Below are 27671 nucleotides of genomic sequence, written 5' to 3'. Positions count from 1 at the left end.
GTCTCCTCATTTTATGTCACTTCTTAGGGTTTATCGATCACTGGGCTGATCAGGCTTCATCATCAGATACCTGATGGCAGAGGTTTACCTTATTTATCTTCCCCAGGTGAGCAGTACAGTGTAAAAGGAATGGTAGGAGCAAAGGATCCAGCATCACCAAGTCTCTCTTGGTTGTTTTAGCTGTAGTCCTGGGTGTGAGAAAATGCTCACAATAAAAACCGGGACACAGGACTTGAGCAACAAAGCGAGGCGTTTATTCACGAGTCTGCGGAGTCGGGGGCACCCTCAGCCAGGAGGATGTGCATGCCAAGTAGACAAAGAAAACGGGTTTTATAGTAATGTGATTAGTTCCCCTCCCCTCTCCTTCTCCCTCGTTTCTCCATTACTGTTTACTCTTGAGTTACAATCTAATGCAATTATCTAAATTCCCCTTTTGTGATTTGTAAATATGCTAATACTGTCAACTCCCTTTTCCCATTTTCCCTTTGTCTGGTGATGACTATCTTTCTACTGGTTTGGGAGTCACTATTTCCTTGTTTCTTACATGGGGGATTCTCTTGTCTCTTCCCCTTGCAAAGATACACATACAAGGACACCGGGTGGACCCTATGGAATCAGTTCACGAGGAGACAGTCAACCTGACCACAGACAGCAGGACCCCGGAAGTGTGCTTAGATCTGTACCAAGGTACCAACTACACTCTGAGCATCGCCACTGCCCCTCCCAGACGCTCCGTGCCAGCCCTCATTGGGTTCCAGACAGCAGGTAGGTGGAGCTGAAGTCTCTTTCCCTCCTTGTAAACACTAAGCACAGGATGTGGGGGGAAATGTGCTTCAGGATCAGCTGGACAGGAGAGTTCATCATTGCTTTCTGAGATCTGTAGCCAGGAGAAAGCCTTGTAGGAGAGATTCCTATCCTGTTTATGCCAGACTGAATGTATTGTTTCTCCGCTGGGGCGGCTGGTTGATGTGGAAGGTAATACGAAGGCATTTAAAAGAGAACATTAGGTGAGGAAGCAGTCGATTCTCAGTTATTCAAAGCCACTGAAGGTAGCCACATGGCTGATCTTTTGCAGGAAACGCATAAGGCATTTCTTACTCTTGCCCACAAGAGGAAGAGCCAGGGACACTGACCCAGTGGCTTTATATTTGGAACAGGAACTGACCCCAGGATTGATCGGCACTGAGGGACCAAGTTGACGGAGAGCGAGTGGATAGGGGTTGGCAATGCCATGGTGCAGGAAGGCAGATGTCGGGTGAAAAGAAAAATTGGCAGGACGGTGCTTTGAGAAATAGTAAGAAACCACATTGCACCTAGTTATCACATGGATTTTTATAATAACATTGTGAGAAGTACAATGTTTTTTAAAAATAATTCTGGTTATAGAGGGTTAGGACTAATTAAATATTTTTATAAATAAACCTTGAGAAGCCATTGGGGCCATTTTTTATTTTGCAGTAATTGAGATAGTTCTTACTTAAGAAAATGTACCTCAGCCTTCGATTATTGCTGGCACTAGGAATGGGAAGTGACACAGATTTGGCAGAAATCATCAAAAAGACTGCCAGTCTTAACGATATGAACCAACTATGAAATTACACAAATTAGGTCCCTGGGTACTTGTATAGGAATAAAACAAAATGATTTCTTTCTAAGTAAGTACTATATAAGGAAAGATATTATAAAATCAATATTGTAACTAATTAGAGAAATTAATAATAAATTGCTATAGATTTATTAGCAATATGTCTTTTTTAAGTATATTTTGTTGATTATGCTATTACAGTTATCCCAATTTTTCTCCCTCTGCCCCCTTCCACCTGGTACCCCCACCTCCCTCCAGCAATCTGCCCCCCGCCGTGCTTAGTTCATGTTCATGGGTCGTGCATGTAAGTTATTTGGCCTCTCCATTTCTTTCACTATTCTCAACATCCCCTAAGAAGCATAATTGGTAGGAATACATCTTTTTATAAAGCTCATCCCAGGACTTCAAACTCATCTTTCACTGTTCAGTCAGAATGATAGTTTTCTGTTCAGGGTCAGCTGTTCTTACTAATATCTCATTACTTCTTCAAGCTAATTTCCACTGGGAAAGCATCGTCTTCGGGGTCAGACAGACCTGGTTTTGCATCTTAACTCTGCCGTGAAAAATTGGATGACCATGACCATAGCTGAGATGTTTAATGTCTCCAGACCATTTTCCTCTGTCTGAAATTTTAAGGAGAATTGGATTAAATCTGCAAATTAATCTAGTGAGAATTGGGATTTAGAATGAGTCATCCCAGTGGGAAACAGGGTACATTTCTACATTTATTCAATATCTGCTTGGGTTTTGTCTTCCCTCTTTGTGCACTTTTGTAAAGATTTATCATTTTCTTCCTCTACATCCTGCATATTTAACTGTTGATTTTATTTTCAGGGTTATGCTAGTTCTCTTAAAATGAATTGGGAAGTTTTCTAAATTTTTTATGCTCTTGAAAAGTTTATATAACTTTTGAATTATTCCCTTCCTTTAAAGTTGGATACATTTGCTCATAAGATCATTTAAGTCTCACCTGTTTTGGGAGATAATTCTCTGATAACTTTGTCAATTTCTTCTATGATTATTTTTGGTCTGTTTACATTACTTTCATTTTCTTGAGTCAATTTTTATAATTTATGCTTCCTTTAAAAGTGGCCATTTTGTTGAGATTCAAAATATATCGGCAGAATGTCATATGGAATATTGGTTTACAAGTCCTCTGGGATTATAGATTATATAACCCCAGGTTATTCTTTCTTCTTCTTTTTTTTTTTTTTCCTGTCCTAAAGGATCTCATTGTTCTTATTTTATTTTTTTAAATTTAATTTTTATTGTATTTTTTCCCATTACCATTTAGTCCCCTTATACCTCCCTCCCTCCCAGCAATCACCGTACTGTTGCCCACGTCCATGAGTCTTTTCTCTTTTTGCTCAGTCCCTCTACCACTTAACCTCCCCACCCCCACTAGCTGTCATCTGCTCTCCACCTAGGAGTCTTTCTCTACTTTGCTTGTTAGATCAGCTTGTTCATTAGATTTCACATGAGTGAAATCATACGGTATTTGTCTTTCTCTGACTGGCTTATTTCACTTAGTATAATGTTCTCCAGGTCTATCCATACTGTTGCAAAGGGTAAAATTTTCTTCTTTTTTACAGCCAAATAGAATTCCATTGTGTAACTACCCCATAGTTGTTTTATCCGCTCATCTACTAATGGACACTTGGGCTGCTTCCATATCTCGGTGACTGTCAATAACACTGCAATGAACATAGGAGTGCTTATGAATTAATAATTTGGTTATGAAAAGGTGTTCAATGTCACCAACCCCAGGTTATTCTTATTTCTAATTTTGTTGTTTTCCCTCTTTAAAAGTTGATTAGCTTATCTTGGGCTGTCTGTTTTACTACTGTTCTTTTTCCTCAAAGAATAAACTCTTGGGTTTTTAAATTATTTTTGTTTTTTGTATCTCATTAATTTCTCCCTTATTTTTATTATTTTATTCTTCCTGCTCCTCTTAAGTTGGTTATATTGTTCTGTTACTAAATTCTTGAGTCGAATGGATACTTCAACTTATTTCCATTCTTCCCTGTTTGAAAATAAAAGTCTTTAATGCTTCTTTTTTCCTTCCAAATTTGAGCATGGACAGAATTCCTTAGGTATGAATGGGTACCTGTTCTTTTTATTCTTACTTTTAAGGCATGATGTAATTGCTATTCTGATGTTCCCTTTGATTGAAGAATTATTTATGAGTGTGTTAATACATGTTCTCTTTATCCTTACTTTCAAAGCATTAAATAATTATTATTTTGATTTCCCCATTGATAGAAGGATTAATTATATGTTATACAACTGGTATTTTTTAGACATTTACACTTTATTGTTATTTCTAGTTTAATTATAATTTGGTATTCTCTTGGTGGAGTTATTGACATTTGGGGGGCTTACTCTTGGCCAATTTTTGTAATTTTGGCCCGTTTTTGTAATTTTATGGTTGATGCTGGGTAGTAGAGTGTTTGCTTGTAGGGAGAGTAAATCTATTCTTCAATTAACTCAATTAAGGTTTTCCAGGACTCCTGAGTTTTTAAACAATTTGTTTTGTTGCTCTTTTGCTTACTTGGATTGTCTTTTTTTTTCAATTTGTTAGAAATTGTAATTGTTTTGTTTCAAACCTTCTGATGTCATGATATTTATGTTCATGACTGATATTTTAATTGTAGATTCTAACTTTTGCAAATAACTAATGACTCACTTTGTCCTGCTTAATGTCTTTTTCCCTGGATTATACTTTGATTATAATACTGACTTCCTTGATTTCTTTGTGCTCCCATCTGCTCGGTATGCCTTCACCCAGTTTTGTTCTTAAAAGCTATCTGGATATCATTGTTAGAGATGTACGCAAGGAGGCTGCATATGTTGAGAAACCTTTTTGAGAAAAGTGTTATTCTTTTGTGGGTAAATTAAACAATTTACATTATTGTTGTTTGTGATATAATTTTCCTTTCTTCTGTCACCTTATTTTATTTCACTCTTTTTTATGCCACTTTATTATGTCCATTGTTTTCTTTTTGCTACACAGACTTTCTTTTTCAATGATTCAGACAGTACAGATTTTGTTATTATTCTACAATATAGATTAAAAAACAAAAACAATCCTACCTGAATATCTATTTCTCTGATTATCAGCATTAAGACTGAAATAATGTTAACTTCTCCTTGAAGAAGATGTGGAAGTTAGTATTCTTTACTTCCTCTTATTTCTGCCCCTCTCACTTCCTTTCTGTTACTGTTCCATGGCACTTTATTGCCAGCTTATTTCTAACTACTTTTGACACGCATTTCATCTTTAAAGAGTTCATTTTTATGTTAATTTATAAGAACATGTTTAACAATTATTTTAACAGGTTTATGTTTTAATAGTCTCAATATTTACTGCATTCCAAAGTCTCATACCAAAGTTTATCTGGTTTTTCTATATTTTATCTCTCTGCACAGTGATTTCTACCTTCTGCTCCCTGAGGAATGGGGTACTTTTTGAACCCATGACTATCTGAGAATGTCTTTTTGTTGTTTGCACAAGCAAATGAGAACTAGACTGAAGATAAAATTCTTGGGCCATAACCATCGTTGTCAGAATTCTGGAGGTGTTTTACATTGGCTGTGGGACTTTAAAGTTTTGAAAGAGGAGTTTGAAGAAGGTTGTAATTTAAAAAATCCTATGTAGATAATCTGCCTTTTTTCAGCCCCGGATATTGTTAGATTCATTCAAGGAAGAAGGGAGGACACGTGTAAGCCAGTTCAGAGCCTTTATTGGGAGGCCCAGGCAGGCAGGCTGAGTCCGGAGTGAGTGCAGCCCAGAGCAGACACAGAGCGCGGCTGTTTTAAGGGCTTTAGGCCTGAGGAACAGGATTATCAGTGTCTGGGCAGGCAAAGTGCCCTGACCTCAGGCTAAAACAACTGATTCTTGCAAAACAGGGAGAGGGGGTTTCTGAGAACACAGGACCCCAGGCATCACTGCCTGCTTTCCGAGAACTGATGCAAGTAGGTGGTCACAAGATGGGCAAGATGGCAGTCTCCAGGCCATAGGTGCTTTCTTTATGCGTGGAAGTCAAGCCTTTAATCACTTATTCATACACATGGGAAATGTTTATTGACCACCTACTACACGCTTGACATTGTTTTAGGCATTGCGAGTTCAATAGCAAATGAGACAGAAATCCCCTCTCTTGTGAAACTTCAGTCATGGCTGATATAAATGTTAACTTTTTAAAATTAAGTTTTCTTAGTACCTTGTGAGGTTTTTTTGATCTTCAGAATTTGGTCTATCTACACATTAGGAACATTTTCTTTCATTCAACCTCTGATTATTGCTTTAAAACGATGGCTCTTCAGATACTTCTGTGTGGAATTTTTTGCCTGCCTTTATTATGATGTTATAGTCTATGAAGGCAGAAAAGAACCAAGTCACTCCTTTTGCCAATCCAGGCTGATGAAACCTCTGGGCCCCTTGGCCTCCCGTTAGATCTCCAGTGTGCTAAAGAGGGACTGTTATTATTTGTAGTAGTAGTAGTAGTAGTAGTAGTAGTAGTAGTAGTAGTAGTAATGTTAGTACATATACTGTTTACCTGGCTGCCTACAGATTGCTTGGTGAATTAAAGAAAATGCAGATGTCCAAGCTTTAGGTCTGCTGTGTCTGGGTAATTCTGATGTGCAGTTAGGATTGGGAACCACTGGGGTAAATGGCTGCAGCTGGGGTCTTTGTCATTTTATTGTTCTGTGGCCTGTCCATACTTCCAGCCTCCACCTCTGTAGACACCAGTCCTCTTCCAGGTCCATCCTTTGAGACTTCGAGATCATGCTCCTTTGCTTGGAAGTCATGTTGCTCCATAGCTCTCAGTGTGCTGCTTTTTCCCCTGTCTCCCCGTGCTGTGCTGAGCTGAAACGTCTTCGTGTTTCTGCCTTGTGTATGGCAGCTGACCCTCCTTTCCAACCCAGATGCAAATTTTGACCCATTTTTACTATTCTCAGCACTTCTGTTTGGGTTGGGGGTGGGAAGTGGGAACCAGATGCCTTTCTTCACATTGCCGTCACCCCCTGCATTCTGGTTATAATGACTGTGAGTGGGAAAATCGTTTGGAGGTGGGAACTGTGCAGACAGTAGTTCTGCTTTTACATTCTGTTTGTGTACATATACCACGTGTGATATTTCTTAATACAGAATGTATATTTGACGCACCTCAAAATCATTTGCATACACGCAGCAGTTTTTGTTTCAGATGTACTTATGAGATCTTTAAAATAAAAATTGTGAAGATAAAGGAGAGCACATGCGATGGGCCTTCAGATTCTCTCTCATAACCATATTTTTACATTTCCAGTTATAGCCAAGAATATTTTCTCGCAGCTAGTTGCCTTGTGCAGCGTATGTCAGTGACAGTTACAATTCTGTGGACAATTCTGATTTTGAACAGAATAATTTATTGTTGTTATTATTACTTCTTAGGTAGCAGAGACTCCTGTGGGAGAAATAAACACAAAAAGTAGTTATAAAAAGCTTCCCTCTGGTAGACATTTAAATTTTTTCTCATTTGTGAAAACATACAGGTTTGTGTGTTAGGAAATTTACTTTTCCTCAAAAATTAGCCATGGTACGCCTGGACTCTCTGTGAGTTCTTTATTCATTACCAACAAACATCTTCTTTGTGATTACATTAAGAAAATGGAACATTGATGGAATGAATTAGACTACACGAGGCATGAAATGACTTTTTTCTGCACAGTGGTTGAAATAAGTCTGTTTCTGATTATTTTACTGCCTTAGCCCTTGTCTGAGCAGTTCTCCTGTAATACTGTTCGCCGTTGGAACAAACATCTTGCCTGGTCAGCTGCTACTTGCTGGTTATCTTCTAGGTGAAAACGCTCGCTCCAGAGTTCTATTCTGTGGCCTTTGCCTTTATCCACCTTTTTCGTCTTCTCAGAGTTTTCTGGCTATTTATACACTTATAACATGCCATTTTACTTAAGGGATGGGATTAACTTCCTAAAAACATGACAACTTTATTACTTTACAGCAATTTTAAAATATGCATTATCTCATTTGATACTTTTAATGGCCTATCATGTAAGAAAAACAAACTGGATGACTTGATTTCACAAATTAGGAAACTGAGGTTCAGAAGGGTTACATGACTTAGCTAAGGTCATGCAATTAAGAAGTTGTAGAGCCAGAACTTGAAGCCAAATGCAATGGTCTTGCTATTAAACACTCTACTGATTCTCTTAAGATGTCAAAGTTTCAATTGTAATTAGCCGTGATGTGCTTGCTAAGATAATGCCACCTTTCCATGTGTTCTCTCTTGTCTTGTAGAAGATGATCTCTTAGAAGATGATGGAATTTTCAATATCTCAATATTTAATGAAACTTGTTTGACATTGAACAGGCATTCTAGGAAAGTTGGATCAGAACAAATATACCAAGTAAGAAGATCTCTTATGTTATTTATTAAAGAATTGTGTCACTTAAAAATTTGGGTGCTCTCCAAGTGAGGATTTCAAGTATTTACAAACACTTATGAAATGAACTTATAGACAGTCCGATTTCTGTTTCTAGAGATGGATATGAGATGTGAGGTGGATGCAAGTGAGAGACTAAATTGAAGGAAGACACTATATTTAGTGACTTGCTATCATTTTCCCTGTCTGGTATTTTACATGTAGTAAAATTTTATTAGTACATTTAGTAATTACAACTTATTTTGTTATCAAATTCACACCAGGATGTGGGTTTTTAAGAAACGTGTTGTGTGGTTATTGATCCTCATTTAACTTGAGTTTTTATTTTTATTTTTTTAAATTTAATCTTTATTGTATTTTTTTTCCATTCCCATTTAGTCCCCTGATACACCCTCCCCCCAGCAGTCCCCACACTGTCGTCCATGCCCATGAGTCCTTCCTTTTTGCTCAGTCCCTCCACCTCCTACCCTCCCTTGCAACTAGCTGGCATCCTGCTCTCCATCTATGAGTCTGTCCCCGTTTTTCTTGTTAGTTCAGTTTGTTTATTAGATTCCACATATGAGTGAAATCATATGGTATTTGTCTTTCTCTGACTGACTTATTTCACTTAGCATAATGTTCTCCAGGTCCATCCATACCATTGTAAGGCTAAAATTCTCTTCTTTTTTAACTTGACTTTTTAAACATCATGAATCTCAAGTAAAATTATGAGTTCAGGAAAGAACTGAGATTTGTTATTTTTGTATCATATTTTCAATCCCTAGCAAATCATCTGTCAGAGAGTAGACTGAGTAGTAAGTTAAAATTAAGTAATTAATTAATCATTTACCAAAAGTATATCATGTATCACAGCAGTTCTCAACCTGTGGGTCTCAACCCCTTTGGGGGTCGAATGACCCTTTCACAGGGGTCGCCTAAGACCATCGGAAAACACGTATATAATTACATATTATTTTTGTGATTAATCACTATGCTTTAATTATGTTAAAAATGAAAATATATCCTGCATATCAGATATTTACATTACAACTCATAATAGTAGCAAAATTACAGTTATGAAGTAGCAACAAAAATAATTTTATGGCTGGGGGTCACCACAACATGAGGAACTGTATTAAAGGGTTGCGGTATTAAGAAGGTTGAGACCCACTGATGTATCAGGACATGAAAGTTCTGGTTCAAACTAATATCATTATATAATTAAACAGGCAATTACAATATTGTACAATGAGTGCTTTGATAAAAAGAAAATAAATGGAATAGGATATTGTGTATATGTGTATATGTCCAGGTACAATTTTTAAAAAACAGGAAGTAAAGATGGTGCTGAGTCATAGGGAATGAGTAGGAATTACCAGATAAAGGAGGGGGGTGAGGGTGACAAAGGGCACAGTGGGCATGTAGAGTAGAAAATTGAGTAATAGAGAACGTGACTCTCTTTGGGAACAGAAAAAGTAAGGGAAAGTAAGAAGAGATGAGGCAAAAATCTAAGCAATGGCCAGATCATGAAAATTCCTGTATCCTGTGCTTTTGAGTTTTGATCTTATTTTGATGTCTATGTGGAGGCAATGAAGGACTTTAATTTAAGCAAGTGAGTGACATATTTAATTTTTCATATTGGAGAGAACAGTGGATCTAGAAACATATTCAATTAACCAAATAATTTAATATACAATAAAATGATTATTCAAATGAGTACAGAAATAAATGGTTCTGAGACAATTGGTTAACCACTTGTTTAAGAAATAAATTATTCAAATAGAAGTTGTAAAGCCCAGCAATCCTCCTTTAAAAAAAAATCTTCACCCAAGGATGTGTTTATTGATTTTAGAGATAGAGGAAAGGGGAGAGAGGTAGACACACACACACACACACACACACACAGAAACATCAATGTGAGGGAGAAACATCGATCGGTTGCCTCCTGTATCACCCTGACCAGGGATCAAACCCAAAACTGTTTGGTGTACAGGGTGATGTTCCAACCAACTGAGAACTGAGCCACCTGGTCAGAGACCTACTTTTTAGTATATACCCTAGAGAAATTTTTGCACTTGTATTTAAGGAGGTATATAATTGAATTTTCATTACATCATTGCTTACAATAATACTGAAAATAACTTAAATATTCATCAGTTGGAAAATAGATAATTGTGATATTTGGTTGAATCATGTGAATTGCTGCTCTTCGGCCATTTTGATACAGTTCAACCTAATTTATAAAACTGGATATTATATAGGAGCTAAAAATGAATAAACTAGATCACAATAATTCACCCTGGATAAGTCTCAAAAACAAAATATTGAGTGAAAAACCCATGCTGCTATATGTGTGGTATGATCACAGACACACTCGGGAAAAATCAGCCTCTTTAAGATAGTGTATCTGTACATGACAATAACTAAAAGGGTTTTCAATTCAGAACCTTTTTGAAGATGACAGAAGTATTTGGTGAGAATCACACGCTTTTATGCTCACACTGAAAGTGGTAGTATCCCAAAGGGAAACCACAGTGGACCCTGGGCAGCTGGCAATTACAAATGTCCACTTTCCCATCCTAGCTTCTTACTTTTATTTCAATGTTTCTTACTAGGTGACCCATTACTGGCTATTAATCTCAAGAGAAGACAGTAAATGATTTTATCCAGAAGACCAATAATCTCCATAGCTAGAATAAAAAATAGATGTTATTAATTGAAAAATTTACTCCATTTTCCACTCATTTCTTAAAAATTCTCATGTATATAATATGAATATTAAACTTTTCTTAACTTAAAAAAATGATTTTTCACTCTTACACTAAAATGATTAAAGAGTTAAACTGAAAAATTGCTTTTGTATCACAATGAATAAAGCATTCTAAAGAAAAAAAGAAAACACTGCTTTTGTTAATATGTTAGACAAAGAAAAATCTAAGTAACATGTGAAACACTCTTGACAAATCCAGAAAAAACTAAACATTCAAAGGCAGTTTGCAAAAGAGAATATACATATTTCTAAAACATACAGGAACACATTATGTCTCACTAGTAAACAAAGAAACAAAAAATAAACCATGAAGGCCCTGGCTGCTGTGGCTCAGTGGATTGAACGTCGGCCTCTGAGCCAAGTGTCACTGGTTCGATTCCCAGTCAGGGCACATGACTAGGTTACACTTCAGGTCCCCAGTTGGGGGCACGTGAGAGGCAACCACACAGTGATGTTTCTCTCCCTCTCTTTCTTTTTCTCCTCTCTCTAAAATAAATAAATTAATTAAAAAAAAAAAAAAAACATGAGATACCATGATTCTTCTATAAATTTGGAGAGAGTACTGTAACACACAACTTTTGAGCACTTAAATTGGCATGACTTTTCTGGCAGTTATTTGATATTTGTTAGTATCTATCTAGGACCTTTAGAAGTGCACTATAATGAATTGTTCACACATATACAAGAAAATTAAGCTCTTCTCTGAATCATTAGTCATAATAGGAAACAAATGTCCATCAGTAGGAATTGGTTTAAATAAATATTCATGCCTTCATCTGAGAGAACACTACACAGACATGAAATATGGTCTACCTCCCACTGGACATCACTTGCTGCTCTTGCCCAATATTCCTCTCTTTTTCTTGCTGCTTTGACCCCACTCAGTCTCCTTCATAGGATTCCCTTAAGACCTCTACCTATCCCTAAAATCTGATTACCCTCAGGGTGGTGCCTTACCTGTTCTCTTTATATCCTATACCCTCTTGGGCATCTAACCCAATCTCTTGACTTCCTTCATTATCTCTTTGCTGAGACTCCTAAATCTATTTCTTTAGGCCTCATCTATTCTATTATATAATCCTGGGCTCCCTGAGAAGCTACTTGCACTTTTGTTCATATGTGTCTTCACGTGTGTGACCCTCCTTCCTGGAATCCTTTTCCCTCCCTCCCTGAACCCTCCTGGCTAACTCCTGCCCATGCTTCAAGGCTCCACTTAGTCATCTCTCCAGTGGAAGGCCCTCATTGACCTCCTCCCCCAAACGCTGTCCTGCTATCAAATTGTTTTTCCTACTCCAACCTTTCACATCCCCAACCCTCCTGGTTAGTGCTGATTTCTCCGTCAGTCCCCAATGAAGATGGGGAAGCCTTCCCTGATCCCCGAAGAGGTGGGTCAGGTGTCCCTCCTCGGTGATCCTACAGCCTCATGTATGATCATACTCATTTCCAGGTGTTTTATTTGCCTGGATACTTAATTGTGAGTTTCTTTAGGTTAGGAACTTATTTGCCATTGTAGACCCAACACTACATTCTGGCTGGTAAGTAATAGGCACTCTATCTAGAGAATGAATTGATGACAGAGAAAAAACTTTATGATATATTGTTAAATAAAAGGACTATATTATAAAATAGGACATACAGCAGATTCAAAGCCTATAACTAGAGAGCATTTTTTGTTTATTTGTTTGTTTATAGACTAAACTACATGAAGTTTAGGATGAGAATGATTGTAGAAATGCAGCCTACATAGTGAGATTTTCTCCGGCCGATGTCAGCAGTCTGAATGCAGAAGTGGGGAAGTCAAATATCGGGATTGACCCAGTGTTTTGAGTTTTCTAGAATGGGTGGAACTGAAAACAAAGGGGCAAGGGCATTGAGGGTACTGGGGAAGAGAATGGTTGATATGATTTAAAAAAAAAAAAAAAAGATATCTGAGGTAGGTGGAGAAGATGAGGACGGGGTGGTAAGATATTGGCAGAAAATCTAGAATGAGGAAATCTTTGGGGTTTTCTTGAGAGAGACCATGTCTAGTGGGAGTGAGAGGTCCAGAATAGGGGATTACAAGATCTTGGTGGATCAACCCTGCTGATGACAGTCTAGGATGTAGGTATGGAACTGAGTCACTAAAGTTGAGTGGAAGAACTTCATAGCATTGCGCTCAAGGTACCAAGGTACTCTGAGGCTGGGTTCTGATGGCTTATGTAGCAGGACCTTTAGATCACCTAGGGGAATGCTAGGAAGTGGGGAGGAGAGGAATCTGCCAGTGAGTCCCGTGTCAGGACCTCGGAGGGCTGTGGAACAGTGGCAGTGATGGGCGCAGGGATGGGATGGCCAATGCCGTGAATATCAGAGAAAACAGTGGAAACATGGACATTGGCTAAAGCACACTGATCAATCAAGGGCTGATCGTATGACTTCTGGGACCCACACATACGCTTCCCCTTATAAATCCCTATGTTATACCTGCAACATGAGTTGGCAATGGATCGAGTATAACTGAGTTAACAGTGTATGTGATGGCGCCACAGATCAAAAGCTCTGTTACAGCAGAGCTCAACTGGAGAAGAACAAATGAAGTAAGTACCGCTGCACAGTTACTTTGAATGCGTAGTTTGGAGTAGTTCTCATAAAGTTTAAAAACTGTTCCTTGACACTTATCTAAGATATCCTTAGGAATGAAAAGAATTTAATATAATCTTGCCCAGTAGCTCCAATGCAATCAAGGGGTTACCTTAGAATAGCCTGACATTCTGTTTATCTGAGATGAACTTATTTGAGCTTATTTTAAGCTCAGTCTGTAGTTGTTTGAGGCGGAAGTTGCATAGAATAGGTAGGGTAGCTTTGTAAAGTCCTTCCCCAGTTCAGCTGGCTATCGTATTAACCATATCTCCAAGTAGGTGAAGACAAATAGAAGGAACCTTCTTGCTTTATCTTTATTTTGCTTATAGTCTAGGTATCTGCAAACCAACAGAAAATGTAATGTAACATTTCTTTTACTCTCATGATAGTTTAAGATCCTGGGCCAAAAGGGGTATCTGAATGGTTTCTATCACGCACCATCATTTAACTTCACGACGGGGGAACGAGCTTCGGCAGTGTGTTTAGACCTGTACCCGGCAACTGACTACACAGTGAATATCACCCTGACGGGATCTCCCGAGGAGCACTCAGTACAAGTAGTGATAAAAACTGCACCGGCAGGTAGGTGTGCATGCCTTTCTGTCTTGTATCTCCGGACAAGTAAAATACGTGAATTGTACAATGTCGGGAGCATAAGTGAAACCAGAAAAGCCGGCGTTCGTCCTGCCTGTCACCTACCAGACCCAATAAGCAGAGACAGGGATTGAATCTTCATGGGCGCTTTATTCAGATGGCCAGCGATCTGAGAAGATGGTGGGTTTGTACCCTGACAGACCCTCTTGAATTCCATTATGAACGGACCCTTTTTATGAGGAGAAGAAAAGTGTAGGTAAGGGGTTTGGAATTCAGGGGAAAAGTTAATCAGATAAAAGCTACAGCATTCTTTCATCTGTGTCCTGGGCTGTGGTCTTTATCTGTGTCCTGGGGTTGTGGTGCCTCCCACTGGGGTATAATGGCTCAGATACCGTCTTGAATTGCCTGCAGTCCTCCCGAGGCACAAAGGTGGGACTGCTTTATGGTCTCCTGGAGTCAAGGTGCGTCATACCTTCAGTTCCCGAAACGATAGCTTTGTACATACCATGATTACCAAGCCTATTACCTGAAACTAAAATTTTTCCTTCATTTGCGCCCCCATAAGGGACGCTAGTCTGGAAGTCAAGAGACTTGGGTTCTAGTTCTAACAAACTGCCAACTCCTTCTGGAGTTCAAGGTGCCTGAAACTCACCACCTCTCCCCTTCCCCACAGGGGTTCTGGCTCATGTGGTATTTCAGCCTCTGTAAGTCACCAAGCAGCCTGGAGCCCACCACCTGTGAATTTAAACCTAATTCGGGATATAATCTCTTCTAATGAGGTTATTTGGATTCAGTCTGACACTTGGCTTCCCATATATTTTGAAAGGAGGGACATTTACTTTCCTTGGAAATTTTAGAACTTAGCAATGTTGGCTCCAGGTCTTTCTTGATGCCCACCCCAAGTCTTTCGAACGTTTTCATTTTCCTTTCTCCTTTGAGCCCTGTTTCTACCCACCCGCCACCATTGCTGCAGATCTTTACCTCTTTGCGGGCAGGGTACCCCACAGTAGGGTATTAAGAGGAGGAAACTCTTCAAGTGACATGGATTGTCTCGCACGGGCCTGTCACAGTCCCAATTTTCTGCTCTTTCCTCTGAGTTTCTCTCTTTCCAGAAAGATCCCAGGAATTTCTTTTTATTGAATGCCTTGCCTCTGGATCCTGCTTCCTGGTTAGGAGGTTTCACGTTTGCCTCCCTTGGACAATTACCCTCAGCTGATGCTTGAGCTGCTGTAAAGTTTCCGGAACTTCTGCTTTCACTGGTCCCGTGAACCAGGCAGCGCCCAAGCCCCACCTTTCCTTAGAACTGCAATTCTAAGACCCGAAGCATTCCTTCCTGCCACTCTTTCCTTCTTTGCATTAGGGAGATAAGGCTCCCACTGTCCACTTCCCTCTGAGTATTCCTGCCATTCCAGTGGGCCCTGCTGAGCTTTCGGCTTGTAAATGTCCATCCCAGTTGTTTCTGTTCCTTCTTTATTCCCTGGCTAATACCTTTTGCTAGATCGTAATGCTTTCCTTCCCTACATTTGCTTTCTGTTTCACACTTAGATTGTTGTTCTCCTAATGTATTTCTTTGGATTCTGCTGGTGAGCTCTCTGCAGCAGAGAGAAAGAGAGAATGAGACCAGAGTTCTGGATCTGCCACAATCACCCAGTGTTCAAACAAGTCCCGCTCATTTTACTTGCGTTAGGAGGTTTCTATTTCTATTCTGTTCAACCTATAACCCAGGCCTGGGCCAGATCAACTGTCATTGTCCCAGGATCCTCCTATTTTAATACAGCTCTGTTTTTCTACTCCTTCTCTTCAAGTCCTAACTCCCTACATTTTCCAGGCAGGCTTCCTTCTAGACTGTTCTACCTGCTGTTCCCGCTACAAGAACAATGTCACCTTGAAACTAATTTAATGATGCTTGAAGAAGTCCACATTGATTTTACAAATCTTTCTCTTTTTAAATATGTCCACATTTTCTATAACTACATAGCATCAGGATTCCACTTTGAGGGATTCCCCATTAATGATTACTTGGGGTTCCCTATTTAAAACTTTAACCCTGGCTGCTGTGGCTCAATGGAATGAGCGTCGGCCTGCGAACCAAGTGTCGCTAGTTCGATTCCCAGTCAGGGCACATGACTAGGTTGCACGTCAGGTCCCCAGTTGGGGGTGCGAGTGAGAGGCAACCACACAGTGATGTTTCTCTCCCTGTCTTTCTCCTTTCCCCTCTCTCTAAAAATAAATAAATAAACAAATAAATAAATTATAATAAAAAAATATTTAAGAGGACCCTTCTTAATAGAATAATACCTGAATCTGGGCACCTTTTGAAAGGAGAGTCGTTTTAGTCTGTTCTTTAAAATAGTCCCTTTATTCTTCTCTTTGATGATTTTGAGCCACTTCCCCCGATGCAGGAAATACTCCTGTCTTTTCTGGTCTCTTTAGAGCAGTTGTATTTGGATATATCTCCTTTTCCTTGTCATGGTTTTAGAACTGGGCCCGTATGATTTCAGATTTTCTTCTCCTCCTTGGTGTTATTTATTTCCTTCATTTCTTTGTCTCCTAATCTTTTCCTCTCTGCAAGACCAAACCTGTTTTGTAAAATAATTTCATCCCTTTTTCAGAGGCTGGACAAATTTTTTTTTCCAGAAACGGAGGGTTCTAGGCACACACCTCTTATGACTTCTTAGCGTGTGAGTTTGTGGAATCTTAGCGTGTGAGTTTGTGGTAATTCCACTGGATTTTATCTACTTCAACCCAAGAAGAATCCCTGCTGTAGAATCACCAGGAGGGGTCTCAGGGACACGGAGAGGCTCCAAGATGGCTATTTCTCAGGCTGAAATCCGAGAAAAGATCACTTACTTCTTAGCCTTAACTATCCATTAATACAATGTTAAGAAAAGCTAACTATAAAATGTTCTTTTTAAATTTTTTTTCCTTGTAACTTTTTAATTTGATATAATTTCAAATTTCTCTCTCTTGTTCTCACTCTTCTGCCCTCCCTGGCTTTCTCCCTCTCTTCCTGAAATCAGTCCCACTTGGTCATGCTGTATTATGTTATACTTTGGATTCTGTTTCCTAATATTTTCTTTAGACTATTTATGCCCCAATGTTCATAAGTGATATTTGTTTATAGTTGTCTCTCTTTCTTTTGTACTACCTTTATCAGGTTTAGGCATTAGTGTTTTCCTTGCTTTATAAAAAAGAATTTGTAAGGTTTCCTTCATTATTTGGAAGATTTTTTTTTATTATTACTATTCATGTAGCATTTGGACTCTCTGGTCTCAGATAGTTTTATAGAATTCCCCTCTGAAAGAGTCTGGACATGGGGAATTTCCTTGATAACTTTCTCAATTTTTTTTCTATGAAAGTTGGCCTGTTTAAGTTTTTTATGTCCGATGGGGTCAATTTGGGTGAACTCTATTAGAAATTACCCATTGCATCTATGTTTTAGATATTATGTGCATGTGGTCTGCATAGTAGTTTTATATAACTTATTGAATTTTCTTTTGTTTCAATGATTATTTCTCCCTTTATTTCTATTTTCTTGCTTTTTTCTAGATTTGGTTAGTTAACTGTTTGTCTATTTATTTATTTTTTTTTACCAAGATTTTGTTTAATTAATTAGATCTACTATCTGTTTTCTCTTCTATATCAGGAATTAGCAAACCATGGCCTCCAGGCCAAATCTGTCCTATAGCCTGTTTTTATAGTAAAGCGTTATTGGAGCACAGCCACATCACTCATTCACATACCATCCATGGCTGCTTTTGTGCTGCAGAGGCAGAGCCGAGCAGTTGTGACAGGACGGGCCGGCCCAGAAAGCCTAACTATTTGCTAACTGACCCTCTGGAGAAAAAATTTGCTGACTCCCGCTCTATGTCATTAATTTCAGCTTTCATACTTATTATATCCTTTCTTTAGATTTTTTTTTTTTTTTTTTTTTTTTTTTATAAAGGTGGTTGCATTTTTATCTTCATTGTGAATGGTGGCTTTTGCATTAAAAAGTATCCTTCTCTGTCCTATTTAATGTTCTTTGAGTTGAATTCTACCTATATTAGAATTGCAACCCCTAAGTTCTTATAGTTCCCATTTCGCTGTATCTTTTAGCCTTTAGGAATCACTTTGTCTTAGGTGTCCCTCCAGCATACAATTAGAGCTGGATCTTGCATTGTGAGACAATTTGAAAATATTTTTTATCTTCTAATAAAATAGTTTTAAGAAGTTAAATTCGTTTATAGTTATAGATAAGACTGAGATGTTTGAACTCAACTTTGTTCTATTATTTTATTATATTGTACATATTATGTTCAGAGAAGGAAAACTCTGACTCCAAAAAACCTCCGCTGCCTTGCGGCATACCTCTTCAGGGGAAAGGCTAAGGGAGTAAACCCCGACAGAAAATCCGGAGCCGGAGTCCCTAAGGCGGTTTGACGTTGTAGTCAACACCGGCAACTCCTGCGGCGCACCTGAAGCCAAGCTGTATTGACTCCGTCTTTCCCTTGGATCCTTCAGCTGCGAAGAGAGGGGGGGTCTGCTGCATGGGCAACAGCAGACCCTCCATATCACCCTGCCCAGGCTCTGTAGCTTCATCGCAAGATGTCGATTCAACACGGGAGGGGACAGATACCGTGTCACTCCCGAGTCGGACTGCACAACCATTCTCGGCGGTGCAGATAGACTCTTAAGAAGCCACACCATCGTCTCTCGAGACGGACGGCTGCCGACGATGACGACATGTTATGTTGCATCTTCTGTATTTCTCTGTGATGTGTTTTCTTTGGTGATTATTTATTTATAGGAAGGTTTGTATATATTTTTTCCTAATGGTTACCTTTGTACCTTTTTAAAGTGCTCTGTCTCTGTTTTCTTATATAACTTCTACCATCTGATTTGTCAGTTTTTAATGGTATACTTTCCCTTCCATTTATTGACTATGTAACAGTCAAAGTGGTCTATTTTCCTATCCCTTCTCCTCCCACTTTTTAGTTGCCTTGTTTTTACTTTATCAGAACACAGACCTTATATATTTTTTCTTCTACCTTGTTTCACTTTTTTATCTTAAATTTACGGTAGAATATATCAGATAGTCACCATCAGTCTTTTTGCTAAAGTCCCCCTACTTACCTCTTGGATGAAGCTCAGCTTCTAGTAGACTCCTCAAGAGTACAATGTTCCCTGAGTTCTTGCATGTTTAAAACTTCTCTGTGGCCTTGAAACATGAAAGATTACTTGGCCGGCTATAAAAATCTTGGTTCATGCTTTCTTGATTTGAATTTTCTTAAAAGTCAGCTTTACTATGACCTTGCTTTTTACTTAGCTTTTGTGAAGTCTGATGCACCCTTTTTTTTTTGCCTTTGGATCTTATTTATTTATTTGAGTGTAGATGCTGAGGATTTTTCTTTATCTTTAAAGTCTAGTTTTACTTGAATTGATTGTTCTGGATGAGCTTTCTCAGGTATCTTGTGGGCCATTTCAGTATTTATATTTCTGATTTTTGTAAAGTTATTTTGGATTATAGTTTTCAGTATTAACTGTTTTAATATGTTTTTTCTTTAGAGACTTTAATTATACATATGTTGGATCTTTGTCAATATTCCATTTCAAGCATTTTAAAATAATTTTTACTTATTTTTACTCTCATTTTATTACTATTTTTGTTTTTTTCCTGTGTTTCTTCAATGCCCCTTATTAAATTTTCATTCTAATCTATCCTTCTTTGGGCACCATGACATTTTGAATTTATTGCTGATATTAATTTGTCTTTTATTTTTGTTTCTTTCCTGAATTCAGTCCCTTTTGTTTCTTTTCTTTCCTGCTTTTTGTCTATTTCTGTTCTTAGTTTTTAAATTTCTCAGCCAAGGTATTTTCTTCATATCCCCAATGCTTATTTGGGATATTTGTTTCAGTTTATTGAGTTACACCTTTTTTCTAGGTTTGGGGTTTTTGTTTATTTGCTTTTTAACAACATGGAGCTTTTCACAGGCTGAAATGCTCTGATTCTGTATCTATTTTTTTTTTTTAATGTCATTAACTTCATAGACAGAATTGGTAATTTTAGGAGGATTAATAAGATTTCTAGGTTAAGAGTGCCCTCTTCTGTCATTGAATGAAGTGCAGTTTCTTTAAAGAATATTTTTATTGTTTTTTGGTGATGGTGGGGATGTATTGTGTATTCTTCTACTTTGGGGTTCTCTTTTGCCTTGAAAGAGCTTTCATTTCTCCCTTGTTTCTTTTTCCTGTAACCACTTAGTCTCGTGGTTCTTTTAATCCTCTTCTTTCCCAGAAGCAGTGCCTTTCTCTTATCAGTCCCTGGAGTCTTGGAGACTTTTCCTTCTTTGCTCGTCATCAGCAAGCACTCTGCTATACCAGATCTCGTTTTCAGTACTTTCACAGTCCAGGAAGAATTTCGCTTTCTGGGAATAAGATTTCTAGCTCACTCTGGGGGCCTTTGTTTCCCTCTTCACTTTCACGGGTCTCTTCTAGAACCCCTCTCACTCTGTAGAATGAGATGTGGGAGACTGAGAGATGGCTTTGCTGGAAGTTGTTTATTATTATTATTATTATCATCATTATCATTAAAAAGTAATTTAAAGTTTGTAGTATTCCTTTTCTTCTGGTTCGATCACCACATTGGTTTTATTTGCTCTTTCTGTGTATCTGAAGAATGAATATGTAAACTTATAACATTCTGAGAAGGTCCATCAGAATCACCATTGAAAGTACAATACATATCATTTGTAGATTAATTGGTAGAGAATTGATGCCTTTTCACTTGTGAGTCTTACCATTTATGGATGTGGCCTTTTTCCCTTTATTGTTTTCTTTTATGCCCTTCAGGGAAAAGAAATTGTTTTTAAATCTTCATGTAAGTCTTGGACATTTCTAGGTAGGTCTATTTCTAGGTATTGGAAGTTTGTTCATGGTGTCTTCTCTTGTGAATAGGGATCATTTAATTTTTGTATTGTCTTTTATTTTGGTGTTTTACTTTCCAATTGCTGATATGACAATGTACTACAAATTTAGCAGCTTAAAACAACACAAATTTAATCTCACATAGTTCTGGGGGTCAGAAATCTGAATCGATTTCACTGGGTTAAAATCAAGGTGTCAGCAGGCCTGTGTTCATTGCGGGCACTGAGAGGAGAATCCATTTCCTTGCCCTTGACAGTTTCTAGAGCCTGCCTGAATTCTCTAGCTGGTGGTTCCATTCTCTGTCTTTCAAGCTCATTGATTTAACCTCTGCTTTTGTCCCTAAATCTCTTAATCCTGATTGTTTTCCTCTTAGAAGGACACTTGTTGCTCCATTGGGCTCCTCTAGCTAATCCAGATAATCTCCCCATCTTAATCACATTTATGAAGTCCTTTTTCCCTGTGAGGTGGCATGGTCACAGATTCCAGGGACCAGGATGTGGACCACTGGGGGGTGGGGTGGATTATTCAGCCTACAATACTTGTTCTTGCAGCTATATAGAAAACTGTTAGTTTTTCTGTGTTCTTGTGTTTGGGTGCACCTTGCCAAAGTCCTATTATTTGTATTCGTTTTTCTATTTTCAAGCAATTTTACATTTGTTTTTCAGTTGATTCTCTGAGATATACTGGCAGTTGCGTCACTTGTTCCCTTTCTCACTGGTATTTATAGCTCTTTTTTTTCTTGCCTGTTTCTAATTGTCTAAAATCTTCTGACTAATGCTAAGTAATAGCTATGAGACCATGCATCCTTGTATTGTTCTTAGCTTTACTAGAAATTGTTTCATTGTTTTACTGAGTATGTTTTATAAGCATGGTGGTTTCTAAAAAAAAAACTTTTAAATGAAGGAGTTTCTATGACATTAAATCCTAGTTTACTAAGATTTTTAGTCAAGAATATATATTAAATTTGTTGATCATTATAATTATAAAAATAACCATATAGTTTTTTCTCTTTTGATCTATTAATAGCTTTTTCAATAATGGTCATCTCTGTATTCCTGGAATAAATCTCCCTGAATCATAATGTATTGTTCTTTGAATGTACTGCTGACTTCTATTTGCTCATATTTTATTTTGGATTTTTTGTATTTACTTTAATAAGTGAGTTTGGCATGGTGTGTTTAGTGATTGGTTGTGCCATCCTTGTACAGTGTGGGCATGGATCATCTAGTCATAGTGAATGAAATGGGAAACTTTCCACCTTTTTGTGTGTTCTGGATCTGTTAAATAATGTTGAAGTTACTTCATTTTTGTTTTCAGTAGTGTGAGGTTCCTTGCACCAGTACTGCTTATCTCTAAAACCATCTTCTATACCCAGGAGTGAGGCTAGGTTATCCCGAATCATCTATACTTACTGTCTCTTACAACACTTAGAGTATAGCGTGTAACCTGTGGAACCGGTTTTCTTTGGGCAGAGTACCCCAATCCATAGTCATCTGCAGGGACCTGTCAGGCCCGGGGCTCACACAATAGAGGCTTGGCTCCCATGAAACTTTCTTTTCTTTTTTTTTTTCCAGGTGCTTTGGGAGTTGTCCTTATCACTTAGTAATCATGACAGTGTTCCTATGAAACTTCTTAGCAAGTCTGTTCAATTATTTCCAGTTTAAGGACAGGAATAATTGTGGAAGGCAGTAAACCTCTCATAGCAGGAAAAGTAGACTTGATTTTAAAAAGCTTGTGTGTGGGGTATGTGTGTGTGTGCCTCTATATAACACTGTACCAGATCTCAAATAACTTTTGAATTGATTACCATGCAACAGAGCAGAGGCCAACAAGCGCTCTGATCATAAGAGATGAGGAAGCACAAACCAAAAGGTACCCCGGCTCCCTTCCCATTCCCCAAAACCTGACTGCTTGAGATAGGAACATTTAGTTCCTCACGGAGCAATTCTCAATTTGGTGCTGAAATGTTTCCCTCAGCTCAGAATTTCAAACTGATGCTTATTTGTGTAAGTGACGTTGTCCAAGGCTGGTACAATGAGTTGCCATTTTAACTTAGTAAGCCAATGGAGTTTGCAGTGAATAGACCTAAATAATTTTTAAGAGGGATCCTCTGGTGGAGCATCTTATAATCCTAAGTCTTTCATTAAGACTGAGTTTACATAAATATAGAAGTATATTGCTACCACTAATTTGTAAATTAAAATATTTCTGACATTGTCTTATGTAAGTGCTTATCCTTGGAAATTTTTTAATGAAAAGGTAGTAAATTTGTATAGGATGTCAACTGATTTCTCATTCTTTTCTCCCTGCAGTTAAACAGACCATCAGTAACATTTCAATATTTAATGAAACCTGCCTGAGATGGAGAAGTATGAAGATAGCTGGTATAGAGGAAATGTATTTAGTAAGTTACTGGAAGTTACTCTACTTATGGGTGTTTGTTGTGTGGGAGGTTTAAAAAACAACACACCTAAAAATCTACTTCTATAGCCGCCATTATCAATAGAAGAATTGTAGTGACAATGACAATCAGAAGCAATAAAATGGGCACTTCTGCTGCATTTTTTTTTACAACAGAGACCTTGGGGACGGATGAGAAAGCCACGAGAGGTTTTCTGTGCACACAACACAGCCTGGTGCAGAACTGATCTCCAGCCAGGAGCTGTGGAGGAATCCAAAGCCTTTGGCTTGTGGCTCTCCACACCGGTGTCCCCAACAAGGGTCTCAACGTGTTGTCCGGAGAGTCCAGGGGAGCTTTTGGAGCTAGATGTGGTTGTCAGTAAGGAAAAGAAAGGCCATGGGATGAGCTGTTATTAGAGGGAATTACGTAGAAAGAAGCTTGTGTGTATTGGGCCAGATTCTGGGATGTTACAGGAAAGTGTGGGGAACGTCAGAAGGGGGTGGGCGGAGGAGAAAACACTTCCCAGGTTTCCCCAGACCAGCTAAGAGTATTCTCATCCACGTCCTGCTTTGGGGAAGCCGTACTTCTGATTCTTATTGTTTTCCTAGGAAACTGTCCTTTGGCCTTGCTCCTAAAACTTTGCCAACAGATTTTCACATTGGGCCTGTGTGTTGTACGTGTGAGACCAAGAAAGAGAACATTGCCAGTATTGGACACTTGGCCTCATGTGCGTTTTGAAATAAAAATATATTTATCATACTGATAATATTCGTCGGCAGCCGTCCGTCTCGAGAGACGATGGTGTAGCTTCTTAAGAGTCTATCTGCACCGCCGAGAATGGCTGTGCAGTCCGACTCGGGAGTGACACGGTATCTGTCTCCTCCCGTGTTGAATCGACATCTTGCGATGACGCTGGAGTGTCCTCTCCAGTGAAGCTGAAGCTACAGAGCCTGGGCAGGGTGATATGGAGGGTCTGCTGTTGCCCATGCAGCAGACCCCCCCTCTCTTCGCAGCTGAAGGGTCCAAGGGAAAGACGGAGTCAATACAGCTTGGCTTCAGGTGCGCCGCAGGAGTTGCCGGTGTTGACTCCAACGTCAAACCACCTTAGGGACTCCGGCTCCGGATTTTCTGTCGGGGTTTACTCCCTTAGCCTTTCCCCTGAAGAGGTATGCCGCAAGGCAGCGGAGGTTTTTTGGAGTCAGAGTTTTCCTTCTCTGATGTGCCCTGACTGGAAGATTGAACCAGCGACACTTAGCTCGCAGGCCGACGCTCAATCCACTGAGCCAAACCAGCCAGGATAATATTATAAACACAATATATATGGTATTATAGCTCTAATCTTTACTTACTGTTGTATATCACTTTTTGAAGGAACTTTAGAGTCGACAGCAAGGGAGTTCATGAGAAAGGTAAGGATCTAGGTGTTCAGAGCCTGTCGAGCTGATGTTTCACCTGGTGAACTTTTCTGTGTTTTAGCTCCACATTCAGGGCCAGAGGTGGTATCAGAAGGAATTTGCCCAGGAAATCATCTTTAATGTCACTACCAGCAGCCAGGCTCCTGAGATGTGCTTGGACCTGCGTCCGGGTACCAACTACAGTGTCAGCATCTGGGCACTGTCTTCTGCACGTCCCGTGGCTGTCTCTCTGACAACCCAGATAACAGGCAAGTCTCAAAGAGAGGCACTTGGATGAACGAAGTCACCATGGAGTTGTAGCTGGGCCTGGAGAAGGAGGAACGCTATTCCTTCCTATCATTATAGAATGAACTTTAAGAGAAAGAGGGAGGAGGACACGGAATTGGAGAGAGATGCTAAGGGGCCTGCCATGGTGACTGTTTTATTTCTTACAACGATACCTGAAACAAAATGTTATCATTGGTTAAATCTTGGGTAGTGTGTACATGAGTGTTGGTTAAATTCCTTCTGGATATTTGAAATATTTAAAATATTTATACTTAAAAAATAATTTCTCCTATTACTATTTCTTTCTCAGCAACATATTTAATTGTGATTCTGTTGCAAGTGACTTAAGACTAGTTTTCTCTGCGCTTGCCAGGTGGCTCAGTTGGTTGGAGCATCATCTGTTACACCAAAAGTTTGCAAGTTCGATCCCCAGTCAGGGCACAGACCTGGGTTGAGGGTTTGATCCCTGGTTGGGGCACATTTAGGAGGTAACTGATCAATGTTTCATTCTCACGTGGATGTCTCGCTCTCTCTCTCCCTCCCTCCCTTCCTCTCTGTGTAAAATCAATAAACATCCTCAGGTGAGGCTTAGAACAGAAAAGAAGAGTTTTCTCTCAGGGAAAAATAATTGGCAGTCCCCCTCTAGTCCCTAGCAGATTCACTTTCCACTCATTTTCTTGTCTTTCTCAAATCTGTGCTCTCTTCCTCCCACATTCTGAGCTAACACTCAGAATATTAGTTTCTTGTTTTTTATTTCACTGAGAAATTAGAAGTAATCAGGTGAGGACTTGCCACTCCCAAATCTCCCATTGCTGTCTGCATGCACAGCCATATATTTTGTCTTCTCTCTTGTCCCCGCTCCTAAGGTGACACCCCCCACCCCAGACTGATGCACTGGATCCTATCCCTTCCTGTCTACACATCACTTCCTCCCATTATAGAATTAGCCTCAACACCGCCCAGGAACATTGCAATATCTCCCTTTTTAATGAAAAGATGGCAGATTCTCTCCAGTTACTTTGTCTTCTCTCAGCCCCGCTTTACAGAAAGGTGTGTCTGTTGTGTAGGCTCCACATCCTTACCTCCTCTCCTCCCTTTAAATGGTTTCAGTCTGGAAGTATTCGCCTTCACTGCTTCACTGAAAGTGTCACCATCTTGTAGAATCCACTGACCAATTTCATTCTTATCTGATTTTTTTTTCTGCAGCATTTGACATTTCCTTCCTTCTTAGAACACCTTTTATCTTGGCTTTTGGTTCCTCCTACCTTTCTGGCTGTTCCTTCTCAGTCTTCTTTGCTAGCTCCATTTACTTAAAAGTTTTTGATTACATTTATTGGGGTGACATTGGTTAATAAGGGTATATGGATTTCAAGTGTACAGCTCTATAATTCATCATCCATAAATTACATTGTTCATTTATCACCCAAAGTCCAAACTCCTTCTGCCACCGTATACTTGACCCTCTTTAGCCTTTACTCCTTCCCTCCCACCCCCCTTTCCCTCTGGTAACCATCATACTATTGTCTGTGTCTAATAGGTTTTATTTGTTTGTTTGTTTGTCTTGTTTGTTCATTTGTTGCTTTCCGTTTTATATCCCACGTATGAGTGAAATCATGGTTCTTGACTTTTTCCATCTGACTCATTTCGCTAAGCATGATACTCTCAAGATCCATCCATGTTGTTGTATATGGCAGGATTTCATCTTTTCTTGTGACTTAGTAATATTCCATTGTGTGTGTATACACACACACACATATATACATATACATATATATATATATATATATATGTATATGTATATATGCCATATCTTCTTTATCCAGTCATCTCTTGGGCACTGAGTAGCATATTGGATCAAAAAACCCAACCAAACCATACACTGCCTTCCAGAGACACATCTTAGCTGCAAAGGCAAATATAGACTCAAAGTGAAAGGGTAGAAAATGATTCTCTAAGCAAATAGCATCCAGCAAAAAACCAGTGCAGCTGCACTTATATCTGAAAAAATACATTTCAAGATTTAAAAGTAACAAGAGACAAAGATGGACATTTTATAATAATAAAGGTGACATAACGCATCAATATTTTCGTACCCAATTAGGGAGCACCAAAATATAGAAAACAACTACTAACAGAACTAAAGGGAAAAACTGACAAAAACACAGTTACAGTAGGTGACCTAAATCCCATTGACAGCTATGGATAGGTTATCAAAACAGAAAATCAAGATGGAACTATTGGCCTTAAATGACACATTAGACCAAATGGATGCGGTCAGCATTTACAGGCCCTTTTGTCCCAGAATACCAGAGTGTACGTTCTTTTCTAGTGCACATGGGACATTCTCAAGGCTAGATCCTACATGCTGGGACACAAAACTAGCCTTACCAAATTTAAGATGGCTGAAATCATACCAAGCATATTCTCTGACCACAGTGCTTTGAAATTGGAAATCAACTGCAAAAAGAAAGCAGGAAAGAACACGAAAATGTGGAGATTAATCAACATGCTACTAAAGAATGACTGGGTCAAAGAAAAAATGAAAGGGGAATTCAAAAAATACAGAAACCAATGAGAAGGGCAATATGACATAACAAAACTTATGGGAGGCAGTGAAAGCAGTTATAAGAAGGAAGTTTATATCATCACAGGCCTATCTCAAGAAGCAAGAAAAATCCCAACTAAACAACCTAA

The 27671-nt window shown here is 38.8% G+C and overlaps 1 protein-coding gene across 1 annotated transcript in view; it reads left to right on the top strand.

Moving 5' to 3' along the window:
- The window catches only part of SUSD1 (sushi domain containing 1), a 106420-nt gene that overhangs the window by 50946 nt on the left and 27803 nt on the right, over window positions 1–27671 (top strand). Inside the window, exons 7-11 of the mRNA XM_090275960.1 lie at window positions 579–765; window positions 7887–7996; window positions 13787–13979; window positions 23207–23298; window positions 24772–24958. Of these exons, the coding sequence (XP_090132086.1) occupies window positions 579–765; window positions 7887–7996; window positions 13787–13979; window positions 23207–23298; window positions 24772–24958 (769 nt within the window). The remainder of the gene's footprint in view (window positions 1–578; window positions 766–7886; window positions 7997–13786; window positions 13980–23206; window positions 23299–24771; window positions 24959–27671) is intronic.

Source organism: Furipterus horrens, unplaced genomic scaffold (genome assembly GCF_987537825.1).
Source record: "Furipterus horrens unplaced genomic scaffold, mFurHor1.1.pri manual_scaffold_4, whole genome shotgun sequence".
Taxonomy (NCBI): Eukaryota; Metazoa; Chordata; class Mammalia; order Chiroptera; family Furipteridae; genus Furipterus; species Furipterus horrens.
Note: the sequence above shows the minus strand (reverse complement) of the source record. Positions and strands in the feature narration are given on the sequence as shown.